The sequence below is a fragment of the Calypte anna genome, chromosome 3, assembly GCF_003957555.1.
Source record: "Calypte anna isolate BGI_N300 chromosome 3, bCalAnn1_v1.p, whole genome shotgun sequence".
Taxonomy (NCBI): Eukaryota; Metazoa; Chordata; class Aves; order Apodiformes; family Trochilidae; genus Calypte; species Calypte anna.
The window spans coordinates 68,080,876-68,100,725 of NC_044246.1; the positions used below are offsets into that span (position 1 = coordinate 68,080,876).

The 19,850-nt window shown below is 45.7% G+C and overlaps 1 protein-coding gene across 1 annotated transcript; it reads right to left on the reverse strand.

Moving 5' to 3' along the window:
* Positions 1–32: 32 nt before the first annotated feature.
* MARCKS (myristoylated alanine rich protein kinase C substrate) lies at positions 33–4,972 on the reverse strand. Its single transcript, XM_030447911.1, has 3 exons — positions 4,810–4,972; positions 4,377–4,549; positions 33–3,247 (listed from the first exon to the last, which is right to left on the reverse strand). Exons 2-3 carry the CDS (start codon positions 4,473–4,475, stop codon positions 2,477–2,479), a joined length of 870 nt encoding a protein of 289 aa, XP_030303771.1. The 5' UTR covers positions 4,476–4,549; positions 4,810–4,972; the 3' UTR covers positions 33–2,476.
* Positions 4,973–19,850: the final 14,878 nt, after the last annotated feature.

The following is a 19,850-nucleotide window of genomic DNA, read 5'->3' on the forward strand; positions in this document are numbered from 1 at the left end:
GTACTCCAAGAATGACACTGGCGTGGAGGATCTTGTTTTACATCCATTTATTTTTGTCCCTCAGCAATTATAGCATAGTTTCAATACATTTCTAAAGCTATAGAGAAATACCAGGGCAACTAGAGTACATACAAGCCAAAGTTAAAATGGTAGACAGCTGAATTAAAAAAAAAACAACAACACAAAAAACCCCAAAAAAACAAACAAAAAAAACACCCCAACAAACAGAAACTAACAAACCAACAACAAAAAAGGTATGCAGGAAACCTACTACACTTCATTCAGTTTAGGCTTTGTTCTTTAGGGAACAAGGTGCTAACGTGCCATTTTCTCATAAAATGAATCATAATTGCTTCCAAAGAGTTTCAGCTGAAAATTTAGGTGGAAGCAAATGTAACACTAAACTTTCTCCTATAAACTTAGAAGCAACACTTTTTTTGAATCCATTTCCACCCTCCAAATACCACTGCTGCTTTTCTTGCTTGAGCCCACTGTTTTATTAAGGCATAATATGCCCTGAGCAATATGCTGGAAATTAGCCAAAAAGCCTAACAATTAAAGGCAAGCACCAAGTGATTATTTTTATAGACAAATTTTGAAATCTGTTTTGTAACTCACCTGTACTTGAGAGTAGCACTTGAGGAAAGAAAGAAAATACTGCTTTTAATAAGTCCTTTGATCAGAATGGCAATGTTAATTCCCCCTTGCTCCCACCAGACTCAAGTTTTCAAGCTAACTGTCTTGGTACCACAGCAGGACCAGCACACCAAGACTTAGGTAGGACACCTGTTCAAGAGCAAAATTTCTAAGCAATGAGGCACAAAACCTTCAGTGCTCCACCCTAATGCGATTCAAATTAAATCTTATTTTCCTCAAGAGGCAAGACTCGTTTGCTGGACACCTCTGGTCTTAAAAGCAATTATTGAGCCTGAACAAGGCAATCATACACTGTACAAGCTCAGACTGCCTTCCAGTCTTCATTTAAGAGCCAGAAAAGACTACAAATTACCTGGCGCACTACCTGATTTCTCTACAAGATGCACATTTATTACAGAGTTTGGGATCTAAGGAAAGTAGCTCTCAAAGATAGTGGTAACAGCACACATGACTCTCTAAACAAATTTAGACAATACTGGCTAGTCCCTTTCAGCTACCAGAGTATCCATAAAAGAAAGACAACCAAATTATACATTTTATTCACATTTATTTTTCGCTTTTAGTGTGCTCACAGAAAATTAGAACACCTTAAGCAGGAGTTTAATAGCAATTTTTGTAAGCAAAGTTACATTCCATCTCTAAGTCAAATTGGTCAAAGCTTCTCCAGTATTTACAAAAACATGATAGACAAGATGCTACACAAAAAAACCATTGCATCTGAAGAGTTTTCTTTTATTTTCAAAGACAACTGGAAAAGAAAGCATTGTCTGCTGTAATCAAAAACATACCACAGTATAAACAGTAACCATTCCACTTATCACAGCTTGGTTGAGTTTAAAATTTGTGTTTAAAAGGTCCGAGATGACTGCAGTTTTACAAAAATGGGCAGGGTGGAAAGAGTTGCAAACTTCATGTGCTTCTGGATATCAAGATTTGTTTTTTTTTTTTTATACAATAGTCACAGTTAAAAACACCCTGCTGGTAATACATAATTACACTTTATTAAGGTCATAAACCAGCAATAAACAATAAAGCCTATACAACTTGTATTTCTACTTAATCACTGACTGATACAGCTAACATGAGATAAGTGAAAAGTTCCTATGGTTTAAATGAATTCCTAAGACTATGATCTCTTTATCTGGGTATTGATTCTTAATTTTATTTTTTTTTCCTTTTTCCTTTCCTTCTTAATCAAGACTTGTAGTGTTGTAAACCTTATAGAACATCTGCCTCACAAAATACATCGTAATAACTTTTTTTTTTAAAAAAAAGACTAACCCCTTATCATTTCTGGCGGGGCACGCTCCCGGTAGGGGCTGCGCGCCCCGAGTTCCCCACTGCGGCCCCTGTCACTTCATTTGAGATCCCTTATTAACCCACCCATCTCCTTCATATATGGGCATGTCCATAGACCGATCGGGAAAAGTTTTAATAATATGAAGAGTTGCAAAGTATGACATAAACAAACGAACAAAAAAAATTTTGAAAAAAAAAAGTAATCAAAAACCAACCGAAAAACAAACCCGAACCAACCAAAACAAAACATTAATACTGATGAAAAAAAAACAAAACAAACCCCAAAACATAGAGGGTGGGAGAGGAGGGCGGAGGGGGGCCCCCCCCCGCCCGTTGGAATGGCGGCAACACACAACGATTTGAGATGGGAGCTGCGGGGGGAGAGAAAAAAAAGAAACGAGACATCTTTTAAATCAATCCCTGGTTGTAGACAAGTTCTCCGAGACCAGTACCTGGCACCACTCCAACAAACATACAGGGGGGAAGAAAAGTCCGTCGGCGAGGGGCGGCGGCGGGCGCTTTACTCCGCCGACTCGGCGGCGGGTCCCTCCGGACTGCTCTCGGAGGGGGGCTCCGGCCGTGCCGCCGCCGGCTCTTCCGCGGGGGTCGCCTCCTGATCGCCGCTGCCCGCCTCGCTCGTAGCGGCGCCGGCTCCTGCCACCTCCTCCGCCGCCTTCGCCTTTCCCTCTGCCGCCTGCTGCTGCTGCTGTTCCTCAGCTGCAGCCGCTGCTGCCGGGGCCTCTTCTCCCGCCGCCTTCTCGGGGGCGGCCTCGTCCGATTTAGCCTCCTGCGAGTCCCCCGCCTCCTCCTTCGCCGCTTCGGTACTGTTGGCGGCGGCCGCGCAAGCCTCCTCGGCGGCGGCCTTACCCTCCTCGCTGCCCGCCGCCTCGGGGGCCGCCGCCTCCTCCTTCCCGCCCTCCGCCGCGGCGGAGGCGCCGCCCTCGCTCTCGGCCCCCTCGCCGGTCTCCTTCTTGTTCTTCTTGAAGGAGAAGCCGCTCAGCTTAAAGGACTTCTTGAAGGAAAAGCGCTTCTTTTTTTTTTTCGGGGTCTCGCTGCTGGACGAGGGGGTCGCGCCCTCCTCAGTCTTGGGGGAGGCATCGCCCTCCGCTGGGGACGCCGGCTCGGTGCTCTCCGCCTCGGCCGCCTCCTTCTCGGAGGCGGGCTCTGACGAGGCCGCCTCCTCCTTGCCCGTCTCCTCGGCGGGAGCGCTGCCGTTGGCCTGCAACTCCTCCTTGCCCGCCTCCGCCGCCGCGGGGGAGGCGTCGCCGTTCACCTTCACGTGGCCGTTCTCCTGCAAGACAGCGACGGGCGTTACCGGCCGTGCTGGGGGGGTTGTGGGGGAACGCGGGGTGCCGCCACCGTCGCCCTCCCCGCCCAGCCACTTTTTCCTCGCCCGTTTTCTGCTTCCGCCATCTAAACCTCGGGCCCTCCGTCGGCCGGGCCGGGCCAGGCCGGGCCGCGGCGGGCAACCCAACCGGCAGCCACCAGAGGGCGCCGGGGCTCCACGCAGCAGCGGCGGCGCCGCGCACTCCCCACCCCCGGCGCGCCCCGTCCAGTCGCGGCGGCGGCGCGGGGCGGGGAAGGCTAACAAAGCTCACCCGGCCCCCCACCCGCCGCTGCCCCTCCGCCCGGGCGGTGCGGCCAAGCGCCCCCGTCCTCCCCCCCCCCCGATTCCCCACACCCCCTCCCCCTTTTCCGCGCCACATTTGCATCTTTCAGGCGCCCGGAGCGCGGCTGGCTGCCCCGGGCGGCAGCTGCAGGGGCGACGGGGGGTGCCCGCCTGCAACGGGGCAGCAGGGGCACGGCCGGCCCGGCGCCCGGCTCACGTGTGGGGGGGTGTGGGGTGACAAGATAGCCATGTCCCGCGGCTGCCCACACCCCGGAGGAGCGGCCGCGGACGGGGCGGGAGGCGCAACCCCTGCCCCTCGCTCCCGCCGAGGTCCGAGCCCCCCATCCCGGCGGCTGCGGCCCCCCGGTACTACACAACCATCCCGCTACCACAAGAAGCGTTTCGCCCTAGTCCCCCAGCTTCTTCGGGAGAAGGAGGTTCGGCGGGCAGAAAAAGCCAAGCGGTACAAGATCCTTCCGTTTACGAGCCATTGGGACACCCCGCCGTAATACACGAGGGATTTAAAATTAAAAAGGAAAAACAACACCAACAAACAAAAAAGCGTGCCCCCTCCCCCCACACGCAGGAAAGATAAAGGAACGAATCATTCAAAGCTGAGCCCGTTCAAAAAAATACAAAGCAATCATTCCTTTGCCTCGAGTTGCAAAGATAAAAGGATCGACCGTATTCTCCACTGAACGTGCCACTGGGGCATCAAAGGAAGAAGAATTAAACAGGATGCGAAAGAGAGTCCGTCGAAGTTGGCTTAAAAAAAGGTGCAGGTTTAATTTTTTTTAATTTTTTTTTTTACCTGTCCATTCGCCTTGGATGGAGATGCAGCCACAGCTTCCCCAGGTTTCTCGGCGGAGGCTTCACCCTTTGCAGCGGTCTTGGAGAACTGGGCACCCATGCTGTCTTATTCAACAAAGAAACTCAACAGATCCAAAAGGAGGGGAAACAAAGAGCGTTGGGTTGGTATAAATACTGGGCGATCAGCAGCAGCAGCAACACACACACACACCAGAGGAGAAAAAAAAGAGAAGAGAGAACAGAACCGATTATAATGCACTCCTTTTAAAAAATTTAAAGTTGAAGAGATCAAAAAGCAGCAGCACAGGAGGGAGGGGAAAAAAAAGGAGGAAAAAGTCGAGTCGAAAAAAAAAAAAAAAAAAAAAAAAAAAAAAAAAAAAGAGCCCAAGTTTAGTAAAAAGAAGTAATAAAAAATCCCAGATTTGTAGCCGTACTGTAGACAAGGAGAAAATGGAGAAATCTCCCTGGTTGCTAATAAGATGCGGAGTCCAACGCCCAAGTGCACAGATGAATGGGCTTCCCGAGCGGTGACGGCAGCCCTCCGCCCGGCGCCGGCCAATCGCCGCCGCGCCACACAAAGGGGGGCGGGGCCTGGCCGCCCGGCGAACAATGGAGCCGCGATGGCAGCGGTTTGAAATCAGCCCCCGGCCGATAATGAATGTGCTGCTCCGACGCGGCGCGGGCGGGCACGCAGAGCCCCGCGCCGGGGAGCGAATAAAACACCCCGAGAAAGCGGGGCGGGCGGGCGGGGACAATGGTGCGAGGGGCGTGCGGGTGAGTGTGAGTACCGAGTGTGAGTGTGAGCCCGTCCCGGCCCCGCCGCCCGCCCCCACCCGCTGCCGCCGTGAGAGAGCAACAGATAGTGTGTGCGAGCCGAGACCGGGGTGGGGGGAGAGGAAAGGGGGGGATTTACTGCCTTTTTTTTCTTTCTTTCTTTTCTTTTTTTCTTTTTTTCCTTTTTTCTTTTTCTCTTTTTTTTTTTTTTTTTTTTTTTTTTTTTTTTTTTTTTCCCCTTTTTCTCTTTTCTTCCCTGGGTTTAATTGGTCGCGATTGTTAGATCGCCCCCAATTTGGAAGGTATTTGAACCACGTAGATCGGGTTTCTCCGAACGAGATCACGAGTCGAAATTAGTAGGTCTGTAGGCCAGATGTTGCAAACCCTAAAGCAGCGGCGGCAGGAGCCGCTGCCGAAGCAGAAACAGACCCCTCCCCCACCGCGATATTGGCTTGGAATAAAATATTTTATGATTAGCCTACGGCTCTAATTAACTTCTGCCGTCTGATTATTCCTGATGTGTGTTTTTAAAGTATTTTCTGAGGCGGTGACCCATTTCAAGATTGCATTTCCACGCACTCAAGTAGTGGGCGAAGCGACATTACTGGGGAAACATTTGCGCTTTCCCAAACCCCAGCCCCGAACGTGTATTTATATTGAATTTAAACCCTTGAATAAGATGTAACCCGAAACTAATGCATACGAATTAACGGTGATCTGGGCCGCTTAGCAGCGATGGGGTGGGTGAAGTACCACGGAGCTGACTGATTTCCTTTCCCGAGGGAGGGGGCAGCGTGTGCGGGGTGCCAGAGCTGGCTCCCTCCGTGCTGCGATGCGGGAAAGGCTGGCCCAGGCTTCCCCCACGCCCCCCGACACCACCACCCCCTTTTAAGGAACAGAAACGAGCGTCAGAACGATCGTTTCCCAAACTCGGGTAATCTCATCCTAACGCCTCTTGTTTATAAACAACGATGTTAAAATTATTCCGATAATGAAGGGCTGCAGAGAAGGCAGGCTCGGATCCGCCGCCCACCCTCTCCTCCCCGCGGATTACCCGGGGCTGGCGGGGCCGGTGGGCTTTGTGCGGCTGCCTCCGCCGCCTCTCGGTAACCCCGGCGAGGACAGACGTTTATTTCCAGCTGCTCAAGGGAATATTTCGTTTATTGGGAAGCAAAAGGGGGCATTTGTTTGTTTGTTTGTTTGTTTTTTGCGGGAAGATACAGCCTCTCCCCCCCGCCCCCATTTCACGCACAGCTCCCCCACCACCCGGAGCCGCCGCTCTCTTTGTCTCGCTCGCCGCCGCCGCCCGCCCCGCCGAGCCCGGCGCAGTGGCCTCCCGCTCCCCCCACAGGTTATCCCCACGTCGCCCCCACACCCTCCCCGGCCGGGGGCCGCTCACCCCACGCCAACAACATCCCCTCTGCCCCCCGGGATCGGCGTGGGGGGCGGCCGCTGTCCCCGCCGGAGGTGAACGCCCAGGGCGGGGTGGGGGTGCCGCCGCCGCACCCCGGGGCTCTCTCAGTGGGGTCGCGCCATGGGCAGTTTCCCTGGCGACAGCCGGGGGGCGGCGGGGGCTCCTCGGCAGGGCCGCGAATGGGGCGGGGGCGGCCCTGCCCGCCCCGGCGTCACCTGCGGCCGCCGGCCCCACCGCTACGGGGCTGGGCTGGGCTTGGATGGGCTCGGCGGGGACGAGCTGGGACGGGGGCGCCGCGGCGGCTGCTCCCGGGGGCTGCGGTGGCGGTAGCCGCTCTGCGGGGGTCCCGCCGCCTGCTTCCCCCACCCCGACCTCCTGCTGCCCCTCGGCAGGGCGGGCTTGGGGGAGTGGTGCGCGGCAGCGGGCACTGGCGGCAGACCGGGATGGAGAGAGCCGGAGAGGGCTTACCTTGCGGCGTGGCGGCAACGCAACGGTGGGGCACGGACCGCCGGACAGGTTTCTTCTTCGTGATCCTACTCCGCTTCCTAAGGGGAGTCCACGGGTTGTGTTTTCTCTGCTCCTTTTAATCTGGATATTAAGCAGATTGGGATTTTGGTGGTGGTGGTGGGTTTGGGGGAGGTTTTTTTTGGTGGTGTTTTTTTTTTACACTGACTGATGTAACAGATCACCTGAGAAGATCTGTTGGAAGACCATGACAAGACTTTGCAATCGGTATCAAAAGTCATCTGTCCACCTTGCACGCGTATCTGCAGTCCCACCTGCGTGGGCACATGAAGTTCTACTTGCCACCGCAGCTTCATCTGAATTTCAGAGTAGTATCACTGAAAAATTTCACAGTGGGAGTTGTGATGGTGCATGTTTCGCATTGTGCTTTTAATATTTGGGTTTTTGTTGTTTTTTTCTCCCAAACATTAAACAAAAGAAAAAAAGAAAAAAAACCCAACTCCTTGACGGGTATTATTGTAGTGGCTTACTTCCACAAATTCTGTAGTCTCTGGACAAGCGGGAAATCTGGAATGTGTGTACACTCCCTCTGTCACTCCCAATGCACTACAACCTGGACAGCTATCCCTGTTTTCTAACCCAATCCCTTCAAGGTGAGGTGCAAATACAACATTTAACCCCTTGACTGACCTCTTGAGCCCACCAATTAAAAGTCTGCTCTATGTCAAGCCACACCTTTAAGCATCAAGCAAACAGGTATGCTGGAGGGGAGATTCTTCATCCTTAAACTTGCACTTTACTCAAGTTCCTGATCTTTTAATCTCCTTCCAACAGAGAAAAGAAGAAAGAAAAGAGAAAGAAACCAAAGCCAAAACAATCCCTCAGTGGTGTGTTGCAGGAAGACTAAAATACAGTATTCAACAGTGCCTTCCACACAAAAAAATTCTTGCAGCATTTCTGCTTCAGGAACAAGGATGTCCCAGTGTAAAGGTGTTTCTTTACAGGCTGTGGGTGATTCAGTGTCTGGAGAAAGTGTTGAGTGTATTTGTGTAAAGGACTTTACCACAATAGCTGTGTCAGCAAAAAATCATATTCTCTCCATGTGGGGTAGGTGACACTGTTTCTAAGAACACGATGGTTGTGACTGAGAGACAGGTCTGAGGAGCTCACAAATGAACAAGAGACACAGCTGGGGAGATGTTCTCAAGGGTGGTGGCAGGATCCTCCTCCCCTAGATCCACCAAAGGGTATGGGCCCCACCATGGCCTATTTTTTGATTTCTAATTATGTGCTGCACCCCTCAGATGAAGTTGTCTTTTTGCAGTGCTTCCAAAATGTGACTCCTCTCAGTACATTTTGCCTGAGGTTATTTTCATCTTCTACCTGTGGGAAGAGAGAAGACTGAGGTGTGTACAAAATGGTACAAATCAGTGTTGCAGCTGACTCAGTTCCTGATGCTCAGCTGTGACTTCATGATCATTAATACTGAAGCTGTGCTTTGCAGCTATGACTTTGGGCATAAGCATAAATTTTACTGTCAATCTAGTCAGGTATAAGCATGGCATATAGTGCTTGTGGAACAGTCTTCCTAGAGAAGTGATCAATGCCCCAAGTCTGTCAGCGTTGAAGAGGCATTTGGACAGTGCCCTTAACAATATGGGTTAATTTTTGGTCAGCCCTTAATTGGCCAGGCAAATGGACTAGCTGATTGGGTTCCTTCCAATTCAAATTGTTCTGTTCTGCTCTCTTCACTTCTCTCCTCTCTTAGCATCTGTGGAGAGGCTAGAAAAAAGCTGCTAGCTTTCATCCCAAGACAAGGTGAAGGATAGTTGCCACCTTTGGAACAAGACCTGAAAGCACTGCCTCAGTCTTAGTTATGTGGCTGTGGAAATCCTGACCTTGCATCAGGTCCTTCAAAACCACTTCTGCCATGCTATGAAATCATGGCTTCCAAATCCTGTAACAACCACTGCCAGTCCTCTCATCTTCCTAATATTCATCTTTTTTGTTGTTGTTTTATTTTTGTTTGTTTGTTTTGTTTTGTTTTCCCCAATAGTGTATAAACATCCCTTTTCATCTATTCATGCAAGGCAGACAAATGAAATGTTACTTTAATTTGATAGGGTAGGAAAAGGAGTAAATGGCTAAATTACAGCTCCCTGCTGGTATGGCAGTATGGCAGCTGCTCTCCAGAGTCCCAGGAAAATCCACCAGTGATACTCAGCTTTGGCTAAGGTAAAAGCACAATCATAAATACTCTTTAACTCCTGTTAAATTTTAAAACTTTTTAAAACATGTCCTAACTTGCCGCATGTAGACAGGACACAAATGTATTATAATCGGTTTGCTGGCAAATTCACTAAAATGCAACACACCCTGTCAACACAGAATTAGAAAACATTTTAATTAAAATATTGCTTTTTTTTTTTTCTTTTTCTTTTTTTTTTCCCAGTACACCTTTATCCTCGTCCAGGCAAGCCTTTAAAGAAAGGAAATCTAAAAGTGGTTTTGGGAGCTGGAATCCATTGTTTACAGAAATCCTGAACCAGCATGTGCTTTTTAGTGTTCCCATTGTGTCTCTCCCCTGGGCTACCAAGTTCTGAAGAGGTGCTGGGAAGATTCGTAGTGTCCTGGAGTGCGCTGAGATTTCTCCTCTGTGCAGAGAGTGCAGCAAGCAAAACAACAACAAAAAAATTATGGTCAGAGATTACACTGAGAGACAGTGTTCCCTATATGTTGATGTCCTCCAAAGCCCTTTCTTGTCCTGTCCTTGCTATTATGGAGAAACAGTGTAACATATTCCTAGGAAGTAAAACATCTTGCTTTCCCAGGAACTGTCTAGGGAATTGCTTTCTTGTTTTAGTCTGTAAATACTTTATGATAATGAGAGAACAGGACAGTATGTTTTGAATATGGTTAAAAGTTTCCAGTTCTAAAACTAAATTCAGATTCATGACATAGTTTCATCTTTTCTTACTTCTGAAACATTAGTATTTCATTACGTCCTAATCAGCCCTGAGATTTCTTACTGATACAACTTCAGTTTCTTCAAGCTTTTCTCCAGTTTGGGCAATGCTATCTAAAGCTTTCAACCTTTATGTCACTCACAACAATTACAAGTCCTTTACTAATATTTGCCAAGCTTTTATTAACTGAATACATTCAACAATGTTTGTTAAATAGGATGAATCTCCGGTATGGTGGGAAACTGAAAACTTAACAGAGCTAATACATTTCAAAAGTATCATGCCGGTTGTCTTTCTCATCTCTAATTAAAAAAAAAAAAATAAAATATATATATATATATATCCACCAACTTGATAACCAGCCTCAAGTAATGAGGCTGATTACTTCTGAGGTAAAACAAACAAAAAACCAACAAACCAAAACAAAAATTCCTTAGATCATACAAAAGCTAAAACACTTCAGTGAAGTTGAAGCCCATCCCTGAAGAGCAGTCACAGCAAGAAACAACAAAATACAGGGAAGGTGAGAATACACCACCGAATGACCCTGCTACATGCTGATTCTGCTTTAGTCAGCCTTGCAGCAGGAAAAGTGGGCAGTGGGTCTGCACTGCACTAAGCAGTGCATGGACAAATAAATGGAGCTGGTAGCCCTGCAGTAGGGAGTTGTAAACATTTTACACCCATCAGCTATAAGGATAAATACTTCTCTGTCTGTAGTTCCCCTACAGTTTTACCCAGGCGAAGTCAATGCAGCTGCAGTCCTCTGTTCCTGTGCTTTGGTCCTACAGCTCCACTCCCTCCATTGTGCATGCCTTGGCTTTCCTCTGAACTGATAAGCCATTTTATAGAGTTAAACCAGTCAAAAACTATTCTCTCTCTCTGTCTCTTCTCCCCCTAGCCCCCCCCTCCCCCCCCCCCCTCCTTTTTGGGGGGGGTCGGGGAATAGAGGGCAGTTTTCTGCTGGTTTGGCTTCTGCAACTCTTAGTGTAGCAAATCAAGCAGCAGCGAGGACAAGCAGGTGATAACGTGATTCGGCAGAAAGTTAAGCTGTAGTTACAGTGGCATTTGCTTCAGCAGCACCACTGCCTCACACAGACCCCCTTCTCTGCAGCTTCTGATCATTTCCACTGTCATGATCCTCTTTCAGTGGTGCTGAGAAGATGGAGCTGATAAGAAAGTGCATAATAACCAGGTATTCATTACAACGGCATTGACAGGTGATACCTCCTGAAGTTTTTTTGAAAGACCATGTGCACTTTAAGGGCAAGTACTTTGTGTCATATGGCTACAGCATTTTTGATGAAGCAGCCATCATGGCTTTTATAAAGCCAAGCTAAATTGGAGGAAGGGGGTGGGAGGAAAGACACTTAAATGAGCAGAATCATGCATAATTATGTTGAAAAGTGTCAGAATGTGTGAAATGAAACTGATGGTCCCAAGTAAACAGAAACCCATCTAAAATTGGAAATAGGAAGTGTTTGTGCTTGACTCAGAGACGTGGATTCCTGGTATTTAGTTGTGAACTGAAACGGTTTTATGGCTAAATCAAGCAAGGGCTCAGGGTTGTGGAATTAACAACCATCACATCAAATGTCCAGACTCTCCATAAGGCTCAGGCAGTGGGGAGGAAGCCAAGTGCCAAAGTATGTAGAGTCTGGTACCCTGACCCTGAGTTTATGATTCCCACTGGACGGAACAACTGTGTTGTAGCCACAAGGTGCAAAAGGCCAAGCCAGTACAAGTTTTTGTTGTTATTAATATTATTCTTATTATACTCAGCTCAAGAAGACTGTTTGCTTTTGGTAGCTGGAATAAACAGTATGTATTTCATCCCAGTCAGTTTGGCAGAGATGTGTGTGACTTGTACTGTCTGGTGCCCTAGTAGAGCACAGATTTTATAACACTGGTCATATAATCGCCAGCTACATGGAAACACATCCAAAATAGGAAACAGGAAATAAAAAACATTTATACCTGTGTCAGGTGCTTGGATTCCTTATATTTGGTTGTAGAGAAATATAGCCCTTCACACAGCGGCCACCTCTGACCTCTTGTGCTGCCGTAAAGTGCTTTAGCCCCTTTGAAAGATTAAGAGACAGTTCCATTTCATCCAGCAGCTCAGTGGTGGGGCTCAGGAAACATGATTTTGATTCGCACCTAACAAAATTTGAATCCCTTCTTTCACCTCCCCCTGCATTTCCCTAGGAGTGAAGGGACACAAATATTTCAATTTTTGCTGAAACTGCTCAGCAAACAAATTACAAGTAGCTCTTTGGCATGGAGAGTTACAAAGTAACTGTTGCAAAAAATGAGCATTTTAGCGGTCTTGCCTGGAAGTGGGAGAAAGCTTTCCCTGGGTCCTGCTCTGCTGCAAGTGCTGCTGTCTCCTGGCTTTTAGCTCTTGGAACAAGCAAGGGCCAGCACCCATTGCCCACTGTTAGCAATCTGACCCAGTGACTACAATATATAGTCGTGACCCCTTTTTATCTCATTCTCCAGCCCCCCCAGTAATCAGTTCTTTGCAAAATGGAACAAATTAAGCAGAGGGAGCTGGTATTCCCCAGCACTGTTGCTCTTCCAGCTAGGCAGACCAGCTGCACAGATGTCACTGGGATAAGAGAGAAGTGTGTGCCCCTTCTCCTTCCCTTCCATGCTGCAGGGACCTCCTTCACATGCAAAGTGTGTCAGTGCCCACGCCAATGCTCATTGATTACTTTGGACATCACCTTCACAGGGACCTCCTCTGTGTCTCTCCAGGAAAAGCTCTTGGACAGTCGCATCTGGAGTGCTCTGAAATCAGCATGACTGAGGTGGGACAGAATCCATTGGTTGGACACCACTGATGGCATCTTCAGCCTCTTCTGTCTCATGACATTTTGAAAAGCAGTGAGAGACCACATCTTTGAGGTAGGGTTCCTTGGTACAGCCTGATGAATTCAGCAACTGAGTGATGGTTTAAATTCCCATTTTTGGTACAGAAAATAAAAATGCACATGTCCTTCTGTTGATCTATCTGCAGTTTCAGCCTCTCAAGAGAGATGTGTTAATTGATGCTTTATATTAGATATGTGAGATTTTCCTTTTTTTAAATTTTTTTTTCTCCTCCCTATTGCCATAGTGAAAGAATGAATGAGATTTCAAAACACCATTTTGGTATCATGTACAATCACCACAGTTTTATTTTGCTTTACATTATGTCTAAACATTTTCATATTAGAGTGTTCATTCCACGTGTGCTACATCTTTTAGCCCCTTGCTTTTCATGGTGATCTCATGCAAGAGGGTTAAGTTAATATCCAGTTCTGCAAAACTCTAGAAGAATCCATCTTACTTATAGAGTAAGACTAGTTTTCATTAGGAGTATGGATATGTAGGATGAGAGACAGCAATTTAAATTGTATATGTAACAGAAATTACCATCTGCACATTGAGGGGATTGATCTCTTAGCATCAAAATAGATTAATGGAAGTGGCCTTAAGATTTTGCAGTATAAATATTCCTGTACTCACTGATTCCTGAATATGTAGTGACTGGGACAACTGAGAGGTCATTTCTGCAGCCAATATTGCAAGAAACCACAAATGTGAGGCTGAAAGGTTTCAGGCCAGTAAATTAAGGGTTGTTATCACAAATGGGTTAACAACTACCCTACAGATTCAGCTGTTTGGTTTAGAATGGCAGATATGCATAATGCAAGAGACAGGAGTGGTTATTGGTAACATAGCTGGTTTAAAGTAGGGATATTTGCGTCCATATTGTTGTCCTGTAGCAGACTTCCTATGTGACTGGGTAAGTTTCTGTAGGTACATCTGCCCTGCAGATAAGGTTGCTGAGTTTGGGCACTAGCTGTAGCTGTTGTGGATATTTGAATGAGACATGAAGATATTTACAGATAAATTGACTCGACTCCACATCTTGGTGAAGAAAATTTTTGAGCCTTGGACTCTCTTCCCGTATCTGTGTTACCAAAGACACCTTGTAACCAAGCTGTTATCAAGCAACTGCGAAGCAAAGGCATCAGGAAGTCCCCATAGATGAAAAAGAAGCTCCTGATTAACTCCAATGTAAAAAAGTAACCCAGCAGGGGAAACAAGTAAGTGACCCAGGAGGAAAACACATACTGTCCAAGTATGCAAGGATGGAGTTAGGAAAACAAAGGCTCACCTCAGAATGGATCTGATGAGGGACAAGAGAAGCTTCTGCATGTATATCAGCAGCAAGAGGAAGACTAGGAAACCTGGGGGTCCATTGATAAATGGGGTTGGGATCCTATTGACAAAGGAGACAGAAAAGGCCAAATGAATGAATGCCTTCTTCACCTCAGTCTTTGCTGGTAAGACCAGACTGCAGGAACACCAGGCCTCTGAGACAAGAAGGAAAATCTGTAGCAAGGAAGACTTCCCCTAGGTGGGCGAGGATCAGGCTGAGGGAAACTTTTAAACAGACCCTATACAATTCTTGTATAGGAGACCTGCCTGATGTCTCTTCAAGGATACTCTCAGTTATCTTTGAAAGCTTGTGGTGATTGGCACAGGATTCTGAGGACTGGAAGGAAGCAAATGTCACTCCTATTACCAAGAAGGACAAGAAGGAGTATCTGGGTAACTACAGGCCTGACGGCATGTTCTCAGTTACCAAAGAGAGGCTGTGGTGTCTTCGTTCCTGGAGGTCTTCAAAAGCCATCTGATCACAGGCCTGGGCAACCAGCTTTAGGTGACCCTGCTTGAACAAGTGGACTGGACCAGACTATCCCCAGAGGTGCTTTCCCACCTCAAGAGTGCTGTGATTCTGTATGATGTGGTGTGTGATAATGTCTGTAGTGCTGCCTCAGCTACACCTATACTCACTTCAGTTTCAAGACTTTGCATTTCTGTGACCTTCTGTCTCATTTAAGTGGTTTATGAAACATGGATATTAATAGGTCCTTCTGTGTGCCTTAGAAGAATAAATACTCCAAAGGTTGTGAGGTGCTTTCAGTAAACAGGGCATACAAATACCCACTGTACACATTTACAGTACACATTTACAGTAAAGAGAAACTTTAGTCTTTTTTCCCCTGTGCAGTACAAATTACATTAAAGAGTGAGAAAACAATATCTGTAATAATGTTCTTGAAACTGAGTCCTAGGAAGCCGAGAAAATCACAGGTTTAATGTGAGTCCCTGCCTTTATATGTTCCCATGCCTTCTATGATACTGTGTTAGAGTCTATAGCGAGAAGATGAAGTTGTGTAATAGTGGTTTTTGTTTATTCCTTTTAAATTACATTTTCTCACACTTTGCTAAGGTCTCCCATTTCCCCCATGCAGCTATAAAAGGCTGGCTTCAGTCTGTTTAGGCTCCAACCATGCACACAGTCTTTTATTGACAAAAGCAGATGGCGATTTCCCCTACAATCCGTTTCCTTTTCACTGGCTGGCATGTGAAACATGGAGAGCATACTGGAGGACACGCTGTCATACCATGCTAGCTTCCAAGTACTCCTCTGACAGTGGAGTGACCAGGACCTTCCTGCTCATGGGGGTTCTGAATTACTGGAAACTATTTCACATTTGGCTTAGAGCTATTTTGACAGTCTTCAGCTGTATCCTTTATTTCTTCCTTCTTAGCATGTAAATATCCTCTCTGTAGCACCTATTCTTAGAGTATTTATAGTTCTCTTTTCTTAAAGCTTCTCATTCCCACTTCCTCATTTTTATTTAAGTCAGCCCATTTTCATCTCCTGGGCATGCCATGTTACACAAAACACATACATTCAGGCAGTGAAATCTTCTGTCTTCCTCAAATTATCTCATGATTCTGGCCTTTATTATTCAGTTTTCAATCTTCAAAGTGGCAGTTATGTCTTTTTTGCCATGCTGCCTCTTGTGCTTATTAGGAGCTCTGCAAAATGTATTATTATCTTCCTTTGCATTCTTCCTTAAAAATCTCCTTTTCTACTACACCTACCAGTGTGAGAAATGCAGAGAAATGACTGGTTACTGTGTTGATTTCAATTTTTTTCCCCCCTTGTATTTATTGGTAGCTATTTGGAGTCTGAAACCTCTCTGCCATCAGGCCTTTGTGTGCTGGCATTGCCTTATCAGTTAGCACGAGGACAGAAAATGTGTGAATTTAAGCCTCTGAGTTGCTTTTAATCTTGGCAATCCCAAAGCAGAATTCTCCTTTCTGCATCTTACTCAGCATTGCTAGGGAGGATGTGCAGCTCACACAGTGTGTGGGCATAAGCCTGTAAAGAGCTTTGGAGCAACAACTGGTTTGACACAACACATGGAAGAAACAATTTATCTTTCATTCTTAGACCCCCATACATCAAGGGCACATTCATTTCTCTACCTCTGTCAGGAGTTTTAGATTGCTTTTCATTGGACTACATTCAGCACTATTTCTTTCAGAACTATTTCCATGTAAATTTTTCATTCATGTACAAAGAAAAAATCCTGAAGTGGGCTAATAGAGCATCTGACTCATTGAAATGTTTATAAGCCTAATATTGCATTCACATTACTAAAAAATCCTGAAATGTTTTTCCTTAAATATGAATGTTATGAAACATTTATGATCATGGGAACTTTTTGCATTCTTAAGCACTGTTAAATTTTTGCGTACCACAGCATTTGAGATGTGGTCATGGTGGTCTGGAAGGCTGCAAGAATGAAGCACCTCCACAGTAGTGGGGGCAGGAAAAATTCAGTCCAAAGATGATGAGAAAACTGTGATTATAACTGTCTGTGTAGTTTTACTGAAAACTACAAGAAGAAAACAGGTAGCATCATGCTTTTTGAGATCTTCTTCCAGGCTCTGCACATTTGCAGCAAAACAGAATTCTATAGTCTACAACTTCTGTCGTGGTGACAGAAACTCACATTCAGGCAAATTTAAAATGGAGCCTCACCTGGCTTAAGCAGGTAGATTCAGAACACTCAGTCTTCCAATTTTGTACTTTATGGAAAACAGAATTTGAGGGATCAATTATATTTTTTCTCAAAATGTCTCAGTATATAAGCACATATTATAGTGGTATCAAACCTGTGGAGCAAGGGGTCAGTGGGTTTCTTGGAAGATACAGATAAGGACAGTTTCTTTCTTCTTTATGAACTCATCATCTTCCAGACAGAGCAGAGACCTGTCCTTGGAAAACTGTATCTCACCTTCCACACCTACCTCACACCTCATCTATGCCCTTTTTATAGCAGGCAGGGCACAGGGTCATTTCTGTCCTCCTCCTTTCAGAGTGTAGAAGCCCATTTCCAACACAAACCTTTCATCTTCTCCTCTCCCCACTGTCTTTTAGGGACCAACAGGATCACAAGTGACCCTACACATGCAGAAGCTCTACCCTGCTTTGGCAGGAGGAGAAGAGCACAGCTGAAGAATGAGAGAGGAGCTGAGGTGGATTTGTTCGGCCGGTGGAGTAACAGGGAAGGTCACTCGTGTCCTGGACACTCAGCTCTGCAGTAGTATCAACAAGCTGCAATGTCATTGTCCTTTGATATTGTCATCAGCAAGCACAGCTATCCTGCCCCTTGCTGTGCTGCTCCTGTCCTAGGAGGGGAAGCTTTCTCTGCTCTGTACTGTCAGATTGGGCTTCAGAGCAGATGATTGTATCTTGAAAAGCCATTGTGTAAGATTTGAAGATGCCAGGCTGTCTGCAAGGTTTCAGAGGAGGGGGTTTGGTTCCACAGTACCTGAGACTGGGGAATGATTGTATTATCTGGGTATATTATCTGATTGTATTATGATTGTATTATCTGTGTGTTTCTCCTCAGAGATCCAAAGTGCATCTAATCAACAAAAGGGCAAAAAGAGGAGGCAAGCTGACCACACCTTTCTCCAAGCTTTGGATTTCCTTTGTCTTTTTCTGCTAAGATAAGGCAGGAAACATAACCCAGGTTTGCTTGAGTGTTGATACAGACTGGTGACACAAGACCCTGGTCTCCATCTCATAGCTAGGGTAAGAGAAGTGCTCCAACATTTTACTCACTCTGTAGAAAATGTACTTCTGAGTGGTGGGTTAGGTCCCCTCCTGAGGTGTTTCTTGCAGTACTGTTCAGAAACCCTGACCAGGGGGACTCCACCTCTCTGGCCCATGGCCATGGGTGGAAGAGCAGGGATTGGCAAGTGAATTATTAGTGGAATACAAGGTCCCTGAGCTTTAGAACAAAAAGTAGGCTGTTCACAAGCTGCATCATCGAATGTATCATAATGTATCATAACATTGCATCCCTTCTGATGCTTCAAAATAAGGTCTGGGACAAATCACCCTGCTTCTTTCTTTTCCTTAAACCTTCATGGGTGGCCCCACAGAGTTATCACCAAGTTTGACCAGGGAATGAAGAAAATACGGTAGATCTATTTTTATACCTATATTTATTTTCTTTTTTTGGTTTGTTTGTTACTTGGAAATCTCTTTTTATAAAAATACTTTGCATTGGTTTTTTTTTTTAGTTTGGGTAGAATTTGTCTCCAGCTTTGCAGAAAAGCTGTGCAAATGTGATACTCTCACCATTGTACTTGAGAAGTTATCAGGGTCCTCAGAAAAGGCAACAAAATATAAACCAGTATGAGCATTTAGAACCAGTATTTCTTAAATTTAATTTTAGTAATTGATGATAGTGTGAGTTCAATTAGATGAGAAGGAAGTCTTCCAAACATATTTTCCCCCTTAAACTTTGTATTTCAAACCCAGAATCTACATATACCCACATCTACACACAAATATATGTTATGCATTGACTCACTAATTCATTTATTACACACAAACCTTTACAATTATCACAAACTTGCTGCAGTTAAACAGAGATAAGAGCAACTCAAGTTCTGTTTTTAATTCTGGTTTAGTCTCATCAGTATTTTTGTTTACATAGGACAGCCATAGATGAGATTTCTGAACAGTGTCCTTGGTAAAATCAGTACAGATTTTAAATTACTCTTGCACTTCATTAATGAAGTAATGTTTTGGTATTTACTAGACTTTGACCACTGAAGCAGATGATATATATTATTAAGAGAAAATGTGAAAGGTAAAGTATTTCACTACTAAAATCGTAACTATATTTGGATATTTCTGAAACAGAAAATCAAGCCAGCTCTGGTTTCCAAAGTAGTTATTGAAAACCTCATTGATGACTGTACTGTGCTTTTATTAGCTCTGTTAATGAAATTAAGTAGAGAAATATTGTTCTCTTTCAAGCAGATTTCATAAGTCTAATACCTAAAGTGTTTTGTTTCTAACTGATTCCCGTGATAACTGAAAACAAAGAATACTTGGTAATGGTAAAAATTTGGTTTTCTGAGAACTCCTTCATAATCAGGTTCAAAATCAGCCTTGTGGAAAATCTGCTATCCCTCTATGTTATTCTCTTTACTTTGTTGAAATTACTATTAAGAGTAATAACAATTGTTATGTTTATTAGAGTAGCAGGTCCAACAAAGTAAGGCTTTTAAGTGTGGTAGTCAAATGTTGAGTAGTTGGTAGCTCCCCTCAAAGTCCAAGATTTACAATTAGACAAGAAAAACACAGAGATGGGAAAGAGAGCATAGCAGCACAAGCAGAAACAGCCACAAAATTTTCCTGTTTTTCAGGAGGTGGGAAAGGGGCAGCTTGTCAGGAAGGAGTACACCCCAGGGGAATAGAGGAATGTTGAAGGACAGGTTTGGAGCAGGCAAGGAGAGGACGAAGTTCTCTGGGAAGCTGGAGAGATCAGCCATGACCAGAGAAAGCCTCCTAGGGGCACAGACTTAAGAAAAACTTCTGAAGGTGCAAATGTCCAGGACTTCCATGTTTGGCTCCTGTTATTCCTTTCAGCTGGCAGCTGCCTTCGTCTTTCTTTGCAGTCCTTCCCCAAAGCCA

What these genes read in the sequence shown, in the direction of transcription:
- MARCKS (XM_030447911.1), bottom strand. Translation starts at nt 4,475, where the DNA reads ATGGGTGCCCAGTTCTCCAAGACCGCTGCAAAGGGTGAAGCCTCCGCC. An exon ending in CATCCAAGGCGAATGGACAG is followed by an intron (nt 3,248 to 4,376) that starts GTAAAAAAAAAA and finishes GCTGTCTTGCAG; the next exon opens with GAGAACGGCCACGTGAAGGT.